The sequence below is a fragment of the Cannabis sativa genome, unplaced genomic scaffold (assembly GCF_029168945.1).
Source record: "Cannabis sativa cultivar Pink pepper isolate KNU-18-1 unplaced genomic scaffold, ASM2916894v1 Contig3, whole genome shotgun sequence".
Taxonomy (NCBI): domain Eukaryota; kingdom Viridiplantae; phylum Streptophyta; class Magnoliopsida; order Rosales; family Cannabaceae; genus Cannabis; species Cannabis sativa.
The window spans coordinates 6,293,108-6,303,954 of NW_026870039.1; the positions used below are offsets into that span (position 1 = coordinate 6,293,108).

Sequence of the window (10,847 nt, forward strand, 5' to 3'; positions counted from 1 at the left end):
AGAAAAATATTATGATATGAAGAAAAAAAACAACGCATAGAGCAATCTTTTATGGGAGAAACAATTGCCCACAATAATTTTTGTGATGAAGATTAGAATGAAAAAAAAAATTCAAAATGCACTACTTGTTTGTTCAATCTCTTATTTAGTGTGCATGCGCAAGAGTTTTGAAAGTCATAGTTTCACTGCTTCTAGTCCAACAGCCTTAAATGAAAATTAGCATTTGCTTTTCTAATAAGAAAGTCTAGGCATACAAAAAGGTACCAGTTGCATTAAAGATGCATTCATCATTCAAGTTTTCATAGACCTAATATAATCTGTTAAAAATAAGAGAAAAAGTGGATGAAAGCTCAAAAGAAGTATCAAATTCAATCTTCAGAGTACTACCTCCAAAGATGGTTTGATCGGTTAAAAATCATCCATTACCTCTTCTGCCTGATTTGGGATAATGGCCAAGGCAATCAATTTACGCAAGGTATATGAGAGTATTACCAAAAGTAAATCACAAATGAAGCACTACATTAGAGAACATTCTTAACCACCACCAACTATGTTTGAGCATCGGTACTTTCCTGTGCAGTAGGAGCTGAGCCAACTCCATCTGAATTTCCATCACCTTCTCTTTGAGCTCCATGGATTGATGAGTGTGCAAATCCATTTGTTGCTAGCTGTTCCTGGGATTGTTGCTCAAGTTTCTGTCCTCCCTGACCAGGGGAATTAGTTGGTTGCACATAACTTGCTTGTGTTGGGGCTAATTGAGTATATCCTGCCTCGCCATAGCCTGGGTGGCCAGCATCAGAAACTAGCTGACCTCCGTAAGCCTGGTAATAACTTTGATCATAAACTGGCTGTTGGCTTGTGTTGCCTGGGTAAGACCAGTAACCAGTCTGAGGATTATATGTTGGTCCTGGGTGAGCAGTTTGAGAAGAAGATGTTCCATCATAGTTTGATGCCACAGGAGGTGGTCCATATGCTGAGCTCACATATGGATTAGGCTGATCAGAAATCGGGACCTGACTTGAGACATTTTGGTCATAGTTTGACGGCTGCTGTGAGTAGCTCTGGTCATAACCATGGCTCCCGTGTGGATTCTGATTGTAGCTGTAACTAGGATTTGATGGAGCAGAGCCAACCTGAGCTTGTTGTCCATAATAGTCATATCCACTGCTCTGCTGAGGTTGTTGAGTTGACTGGTTTGACTGATCCCAACCCGGCGCTGAGGTAGCATAGTTACTGTAGTACGAGGCAGGTGCAGGAGGTTGTACATAGCTTCCAGACTGTGCATACCCATACTGAGGTTGTTGCTGCACTGGAGGTGCACCCCAATTTCCACCAGCAGGGTAAGCTGGCTGCATGTAGTTATTTGCTCCAGGAGGATTCACCAAGCGTTTCTGCAGGAATTATCACTAACGTGAGATATGTAATTAAAAACATTGAAACCAACTTAATGGCGCATCTAAAGGTTTTTTTTTTGTGAGCGTGTGATGTATCTGCTTCATGCACTCTTTCATTTGTATTGGAAACAGTAATATTATAATACAAAATCAACTATATATAGCGTAGGTATAATAAGTAAATATAATTTGCTTTAGTGAAAAGAAATTTTTATATTAATTTTATGCTTTTCCGTCCATCAATGCAAACAAAAATGGAAACGCTTGCCATATGCTGAGCAATTTGACTAAAAACAGCTAAACCAAGAGTAACATAATCTGCTGATATTAGCATATAAATCTTTAACCATATCACAAATAATTTTTCTCAATGTCACAGAATACTGAAAAAGACTGAAATATAAAATATTATTTGAAATAAATAGTGTTGTATATCATAAAAGTATCCAATGGATCATTTGTGGACTCACCCCACTAATTACTTCATTGACCAATTCTTTAGCTGAATCAATTTGTTCTTCTGATCCATCTATATACACATTTCTCTCTGTTGAGGTATCCCCAGGAGGAAGATGCAATGGTACAATCTGAAAGGATTACAAATGATCAACAACCACCACATTGTGTAATATAGAAACATTGACACACATAGCCTTCCCCAATAGACAATTCAATTTCCAAAATGTGTGCATAAGTGCCAACAAAGTGAATTTGAAGTGATTAACATATCCATTTTGACAGTGACACTTTCGCCAACTATATTGAGGCATTCCAGTGACATAACTACTGCTTAACTTTTTCTCAACATAGAAAACTGACAATCTTAACGGAAAAAAATAACCACAACAACAAATGAAGCTAAAAGGTCTAAGAATCTATGCAATTGTTTATTGCCTCAAAATTTCAAAACCTGAATACGAGCTCCTGACTTGCTTTGCATATTCCTTATAGTCTCGCCACCCTTGCCAATGAGCAACGCAACCTACAACAATCAGCAATGTAATTTAAGATTACTACTCTAAACTTCTTCAATAAAAGACACACCAGATTTTAGCAGATGGTGCTGTGACAAATGGCGATGAACTATCTTTCGGAAAAAAAAAAAAGTATTAGTAGCTTATAAGCCATGGGAGGTTCTTTGTACCTTGTTGTTAGGAACTTTCATGATAAACTGTCCTGCTCCAGGCTGAACTGGGTTCCCTCCCTGATTTGCTGATGGAGCAGAGTTCCCTGTATCTGTCTGTTCCAACAATGTTGCGAACCAAATTGTAGCGAGCAGACCATTTTGATCATCAAACAATAACATCAATGCAGAAAGCATTACTATACCTGTGATATCACATCATTAATAAGTTGTTCTGCTCTACTAATCTGTTCGGATGTCCCCGTCAATTCCACGTCTCTTGAGAGAGAATAAGGATCAGCCTCCGAGTCCCTAGTAATCTGAATCTTTGCTCCTGACTGACTTTGCAGATATTTAATTGTTTCTCCTCCTTTCCCAATAATGAGCCCCACCTGCGTAACAGAATTCCACAGAATCAAACTCTAAGCAATATCATGATAATAATGAGTTAGCAGAGCAACTAGATGGTGACAAATTACCTTGCCATTTGGAATACTTATTTTCTTGCCCGGTCCTTGAGAAGCCTGATATTGTCCTGTTTGAGCAACAAAAGGAACTGAACCAAAGTTGTGAAAGGTCAGCTTAGGTCGGTTTAACAAACTGAAATCATTAAAAGCTTTATTGCTTCAACAGTATTACCTTCCTAAATTATAAAATAAATATGAATGAAATCTATATATTTTTTTTTTCTTTTTTGTCTTTTCCCCTAAAGATATTCTTCAATCATATTTGGCATACATAAACTTCAATAATTTAGTGGTAAATCCCAGAGTGAAATGATTTCAAACGACCAAACATGGAACCCAAAAACAAAATCCACAAAAATTATTTTGAATGAACGGGTAAAGTTAAAGTAATTAAGAAAAATATATGAAGCTCAATCTAATATAAGGCTAAATTTTTAACGTGCAAATAAATTAGAGTAAAAGAGATTTAAAAAGAATCCCTAGAAATATATTACCAGGAAAGGGAGGGTTGGAGGATAGAGAGTCAGAGTATGGGAGAGGTTCAGAGGAGTTGGAATCATCTGTGTCGAGTCGAGGGCGCTTTGACTCAGCATTACTGACGAGTCGGGCGGCGATTTCTTGAGCTTTCTGCTTGGCGAGGAGGATGTTGTCGTCGAGCTTTCGCTTGGTACTGCTGTCTATGGGAGAAGAATCTTGTTGGGCATGCTCCCCTTGGTCTTCTTTCATGGCGGTGGCGGGTGGTGGTTGCGCTCACTGCTTAAACAGACAGAAGAAGAGATATTAAGAAGAAGAGGGAAACCAGTCCACAACTCTACATTTGCAGCGTAGAAGATTACATAGTACATTGCCTCATAATAGGGCTCAAATTTTGGAATTCAGTCATCCTTCTCTCACGACGTCGTTTCAATCTATACAAATAATAATAATAATAATAATAAACATGGGGATTTATGTAATCCCTCACTTTTCATTTGAAGTGTGAGATCCCTCACATAAAGACAAATTTTATTTACTATAGTTTCACGTTAATTTTTTATTTTTGACCGTTTATAATAAGTTTGGTGACTGTTTTCAATAGTTATATTGAGAAATGAATTATTTTTATATTGATTTATTTTTTTTGTTTTTAAATGACATTTAATTTTGAGGGATAAAATTGCCAATTTCGTTTTTTCTATTGTTTGGAGAATTGTATGGATAATAAGGAGAAATGTATCTTGAAAAAAGAAATTTGTATTATTAATTTCTATTGCAAATATATATATATATACTAGATTGAAGTTACGTGCATTGCACGTATACTTAGTTACATTTTTATTTTTTTTTATTATTATAACTTTTAATTATTATAATATACAATATTATTCAAAAAAAAAAAATGTAGCGCAAATATTAGAAATAGTTGTCATATCAGTAGAGTCACTCAGGGAATGTATTTTCAACCGTAACCCAAAAGACAATAATGAGTAAAAAATGGCAAGGAAGAGAGCAATGATAAAGCTCTTAGTGGACAGCAAATTAGTACAATAAAGTCTAATTTTTTTGAAATGTTATTATTGCCCTTTATAATAAGGAATATTATAAGATGGAAAAGAGAAAAAAAAAATTGATTCAACAATAAAGTATTATAGATAAAAATAATAGAATTTGTAAAGTACATGCCATTTCTATCTATTTGAGCTTGCACAACATTGGATGTGTAAAAGAAACCTAAAAGTCAACATTATCAAACCTAGAAGAAGGAATATGATTATGTTGAAACTCAACATTGGACGCGTACATTTTCAAGTAATTGGATGCTTATTTGGCGGAATATATTTGTCATTGTCAGTTCATGAACTATAAGGTTTTGAGGAACATTACGAAAGGCTCACTTAGCCTGCAACAATAGTTAAAATGAGTTAATCAGAAGAATAAAAAAAGATATTTGATATACATATACCAAAGTATCTATCATTGAAAATTCATTACTTAGCTAGCAATGAAAAAGAAAACAAAACATTAAAAGGTCTTGTAGGCAGCATAGCTGATCTGCGTACAATTTCAAAAAAATTATGCTTGAAATAAAAGGAGAATCAGTTTTGACCAAAAATGTTTTACCCTCAATCTCAAAGTACAAGTATGTCATTGTTTGTTATTCAAATAAATAGTTTATCAATAGTTTAGTAGTGGAAAGATAACATGAGTCAACCAGCAAGCATTAGTTTTGTTTTATTATCACTTAACTCATTTACGCATTAATTGGCTTCAAGCTATGTGAAAAAAAATTCATGTTACAACGAAAAAAAAAAAGGAAAAATTCAATACCTTTACTATGAAGTCATTAACAAATATTTGCTTCCCATCTAAAGAACAGTATTAAGCAGAAGAGATTTAATCACAAAATAAATTTGGAAGATTAAAGCTAATGTGGATTAACTTGCTTACTCCATAAGTTTAACAACACATGAATCTCCACAAAAGCTATGACATTGTTACATAATTTGTATAAAATGGATCAATGACTTGTATAAGAACATAAAAGCTATGACATTGTTACATAATTTAAAAAGTTTTAGCATGTGTTTAGTAATTGAGGTTGACCCCAACATAGTTTACATATATTCCATTATGGTCTTGCTGTCCGTAAACTTGAGAAGTGGGACAAGAGCAAAAGGAATTATCTCAAATATATAAAATAATAAAATTCATAAAATATCATACAGAAGCAATAATGAGCCTTCTAGTCCTAACAGAGCCTTCAATGAGTGCAACTATTAAACTGGGTGCTACAACCAGATCGAGGGGTCAAAATAGAAAGGTCTATTTTTTTAAGAAAAACATGTTATCAAAAAGGGAAATGCGAAAAAACTTTTATTATAAGAACTTTCTAGCTTTTAGAGGATCAATTATTAATGAAAAATGAATTATACAATCTAATTTTATAACATAACTCCATGCATATGTTCCTGTGATGGTGGAACTCTAATCTGAAGTTTCTTTAATCTTGTTCTAGTATGGACATAGTTGTAAAGCCAAAAAAATTCACTGGTAGGAAGATGTCTAATAGCATGAACAAGGGCTACATTGATAGATGTAACATGACAGATGAAACATCCAGTTACCCAGCTCGAATTTCATAATTAAAACCACAAAAAGATGTATATTATATATAAACATATTGTCAGTGGTGCAACCATCACATAGATCATATACCTTTGAGGCAATAGTGCAATACCACAGATCTAAAATAAGCAAAGATATACCAACCATGTATTTGACAAAGAAACCAATACTATAAAAGTAGAATTTCTTCACCAAACATAACAGGGAGACACATTTATGCTCCTAAGAATTTTGTATTTCTATTACAATCTTCATTACTGTTTTCCCAAATTATGAGTAATCAAATTGGTAACTCCAACAATATATCGACTGTGGACAAAAATAACATCACAAAAGCTCACTATCGCCCAGTAAAGCAAAATTCGTTGTTGTTTGTTATCTCCCAAAATACGCAGGGTTTAATCGTGAAGTTAATAAAGTAGAATAATCAAACAAAGTACACGATCGTTACTATGGCTAATAAAGCTTCATAACCTATTAAAAAAAAAAAAAAGAAGTCGGATCTTACAGGAGGTGTGATCCGATACTCCATCTTTATAGTTACACTTACACGTATACCCAATCCAACTGCAAATTTAGAAAACAAAGAAAATAGAAAAGTTGGTCAAATTTTCAATAATAAACATTTGATCGATCAACAACAAGACATACATACCTATCCAAAAATTCCCTAACCCTAACCCTAAAAAAAAAAAAGTCAAATTTGTAGACTCACAAGAATCAAAAGAGGGTGGAGGTGGGTTCTAGTGTTGGGGAATCGTCATACCACATTTGATGGAGATGAGCCCAGGCTGCTTAGAATTTGGGGTCATGATATTAGGATTGGCTTCGATAATACGATTGGCTTCATGGGCATCCACCAACGAATCGAACTTGAATTTCAGGTGTGGAGGGCTTACAATCGATTGGGAGTGGGAGTGGGAGTGAGAGTGGGAGTGAGAGATCCTAGTTAGGTTAGGGCTTTTGAAACTAATCGTAAGGTTACCGAAGGATGGTCGTATAAAATTAGAGAAGTGAACTTTAAATGTTAATCTTTTGTTAGATTTAACAGAATATTCTTTTATTTTTAAAGTATATTCTGTTAAACCAATAAATGCCGTTAGATAGGCACTTTTAATATATAAAGATATATATAAAAAATAAATATATTTTGCTAAGAAGGAAAACAAAATGATATCTAATATTACGGATATATTGAAGCAACAATATATATCTCATAATTGAAGAGACTAAGAAATTTAATTTTTAATTGATAATTGGATATGTTCACAAATTAGTTTAGTTGGATATTTATTTTTCTCGAACCTAGTATTCTATTTTAAAAATCTCAAAATCAAACCAGACCAATTAAATGTTCAAATAAAACTAAATCAACTTAAAAACAAATTGATTTAGTTTGAAACCATTTTTGTAGTTCGTAATTGCTCTTATTTTTTAAGTAATTATTCTTTTTCTTACTAAATTTTTTATTTTTAAAATTTATAATACATAAATATTAGCAATAAAAATATATCTTCAAAATAATATTAAGCCAATATCAATATATAGTTTAAAATTGTTCCCACATATCAATATTTTATAAATAAAAAATATTAAGCAATGAGAAAAATATATGGAAATATTAGTACTAGAATTTCATGGATATATCAGAGGTATTTTCAATATCAACAGAAATTTAAGAAAATTTATAAATATCCTAAATATTTGTCTAACAATATGAAAAATATTGATATAACACGCAAGTGCACGTATTATTTTTACAAATAACTCGAATAAAGTGTGATTGTTTTCACGAGATTTGTAGCTAAGTACCAATTAATTAAATTCTTATTTCTATTTGGCAATCAAAAATTAGATTTTAAACTAACAAAGAAATAACAAAAATTGAAAAATGAAAGCAATAAACAAGATTTGAAAAAAGATTGAAATTCATATTCGTACATTGTAACGGTACAAGATTTCTAAGATAATACGTTGTGAATAAAATGGTCAGGAACTATAATAAACAGTTGCTAATACGTTTTACTGATGCACGTCACTCGGTGCAAGAAATTTTGATTTAGATTGTTGATGTAGTTTGGATCTCGGTAAAAGTATTGTATATAAGAAAGATTATATATAACATGACCAACATGCAATTAGCCTCTCTTTACTATAAGGACCAACTTAAGTTAGCGTAAATTCTCAGAAATCATGAACTCTTGTTCATGTTATTAGATTTTTTGATTCACTTGTTAAAATCCTTCAGAGACAAGATTCATAACTTTTATTTTGGGAGTCTAATAATGTAGATGGCTAGGAACTTGATTTGTTATCTTTAAGTGTTAATTCTGGGACTGAAAAGCTATGCACAAATTTAGATCGTAAAGTAGATTTTACTAGTCAGTTAATGGTACTAAATGATAAAGAGGTAATTAGAAGGGTGAAATAGTGATTTGACCAATTCCAATTATGAACCAATACAAGAAGGGCGAACTACTGGTATTGATTATATCAATGGACATTGTAAGTAACTCACTAAATATAAGTAACCAATATATGCAAAGAGCTGACTATTGGGTTCCTTAAAAGGTATTATGCTCGTGCATTAAAGTAGTTGGACAATAGAGGACCACCATTCGTACAGGACACGTGTTGCCAAAAGATTTAACCTTGAAAAATAAATTCCTGGAATAACTGTCTAAAAAAGGTGTAGGGGGTGTGCGCACTACCATGGTCTGACACAGGGAACAAGATCTGACCGTGTCAGAAAAAGCATCACCGTCACTCGGCGATTCGGGTATATCCTCAAGGTAGATGTCCGCATCTCTTTTGGGCGATCAACGTCCGTGATAGGCCTTTCGAGTAACCTTCTGGGTATCACTTTAGGCCAAATTCGATCATGGGCACTCCAAAACTTGGAGTAGGGGTAAGCCTTCCATGCGTAGGATGGCATGCTGAGGCTAGGTAAATCTCTGTGTATCCTTTGGCCTTAATTTATTCTGGATTCGCGAGGCCTCTCCATGATTTATTAATTAAAAGACTTTATTAAGTCTAATTAATAAATAAGTTAAATAGAAATTTTATTTGATAATTAATTTTAATTATTAAATAAATAGTTTTGACATTTAAAAAATTGAAATTAGAAAATATGGTATTTGTGAAAGAAACGATAAATTATTGAACAAAATGGCAAAATTCTCACTAGTGGGGCCCATTATATGGTCGACCACTTAAGGAGAATTTTTGGCCAATTTTTATCATTTTTTAATGCCATATAATTAAATCTAACCCTATGAGAAATCCTATATAAGGAATAAGATGGCTCTCATTCTCATCCAACCTATTATTCTAATTTTTTAACTTTGTGAGACAACTAGAGACTTCAGAGTCTCCTTCTATAGAATTCGAATCTCCCTCTCTCTCCTTCTTCTTTATTTTCGAGCCTTATAATGAAAGAGTACATGCCCACCCATAGCAATTCAAGTACTCAATCATAGTGTGTAAGACTATGAAATATCCAACATTTGAAGGAGAATCGAGCTCAGATCTTGATAATACTCTACGACAGATTGGAACAAGGGTTAGAGATCTGAGTGGAAGGAGACATATTATTTCGCTACAACCAATGTAAGGTTTCCTTAACTTTAAATGTGTTTAATTCTATTGTTTTAGAGAATTCATATTTAGAGTGTTAATCAACATGCATGTTAGTAAATCTAGACCCTGATAAAATATTTCCAACAAGGAGACCATCCATAAAAGCAAGAAGTATTACCTCGGGGAGCCCCTTCTTCAACCACGGTGACTTCCCGAGTGGTTACATTATTTAAATAATAGATGCAAGCGATGTAGCCGTGGTCCTCTTCATCCTCGGGCACTGGAACTTGCTACCATGTAAAGTACTTGGGGTCCTTATAGCCATGGTGCATTGATCTTTGCCGAGAAGACTGCAGGACTTCAAGTTATTGTCATGAAGCAGGAAATCAACTGCTCGTAAGCCAAAATTCTATCACAAAATTAGGGCTTAGTAATTATGAGTGTGGTACAAATTCAATGAATTACTCAAGTATGAGCAAGGTGAGACAAAACAAACACATTACAAAATTAAAGTTAAATATTCAACAAACAAATAAAATTAAAGTTTCTGTTTTTTTTTTTAATAAAAAGTTAAGGTTAATTAAAGTTAATTACATTTATTTTAATATTAATTTATGTTTATTTTGCTAAAAAAAAACAGCAATTTTTTTATTTAATAATATCACCAAATTATTAAGTATTTACTACTATGTAAAATTATATATGAGAAAGGAAGATATAAATTCAGAAGAAATTTGTGTCTAAACAATTAATCCATGCTTAAAAATGACAAATATTAATACTATTTAATATTTTAATAAAAAAAAAAGTACATATTCTCCAAAATTTTCAATAGGTTGCCTATCTTATACAAAAGTCTTACCCTTAAAACATTCTCAACCATTAGATCTAACTTTTTGCTTTTTCAAAAATAATTAATGGTTGAAAATACATAGAGGAATCACACACCACAAAATAAAGTGAAGTATTAAATAATTAGCCAATAAATATTGGGCTTTTATGTTAGAGATTTATAACAATGGAAGAAAATCAAGATATTACAACTCTATTGTAATACAATACAAGGACCAACAAAGAGATTAAATAAATGTAACAACAACATAATATACAATATATATATACACTATATATAAGAAATGTAGAAGAAGATAAGAACACATGTAATATAAAATATGTATA

The 10,847-nt window shown here is 32.6% G+C and overlaps 1 protein-coding gene across 1 annotated transcript; it reads right to left on the reverse strand.

The window, feature by feature from the left end:
• Nucleotides 1–251: 251 nt before the first annotated feature.
• LOC115703233 (uncharacterized) lies at nucleotides 252–3,891 on the reverse strand. Its single transcript, XM_030630748.2, has 7 exons — nucleotides 3,479–3,891; nucleotides 2,997–3,073; nucleotides 2,724–2,909; nucleotides 2,539–2,634; nucleotides 2,305–2,376; nucleotides 1,865–1,981; nucleotides 252–1,391 (listed from the first exon to the last, which is right to left on the reverse strand). Exons 1-7 carry the CDS (start codon nucleotides 3,708–3,710, stop codon nucleotides 549–551), a joined length of 1,623 nt encoding a protein of 540 aa, XP_030486608.1. The 5' UTR covers nucleotides 3,711–3,891; the 3' UTR covers nucleotides 252–548.
• Nucleotides 3,892–10,847: the final 6,956 nt, after the last annotated feature.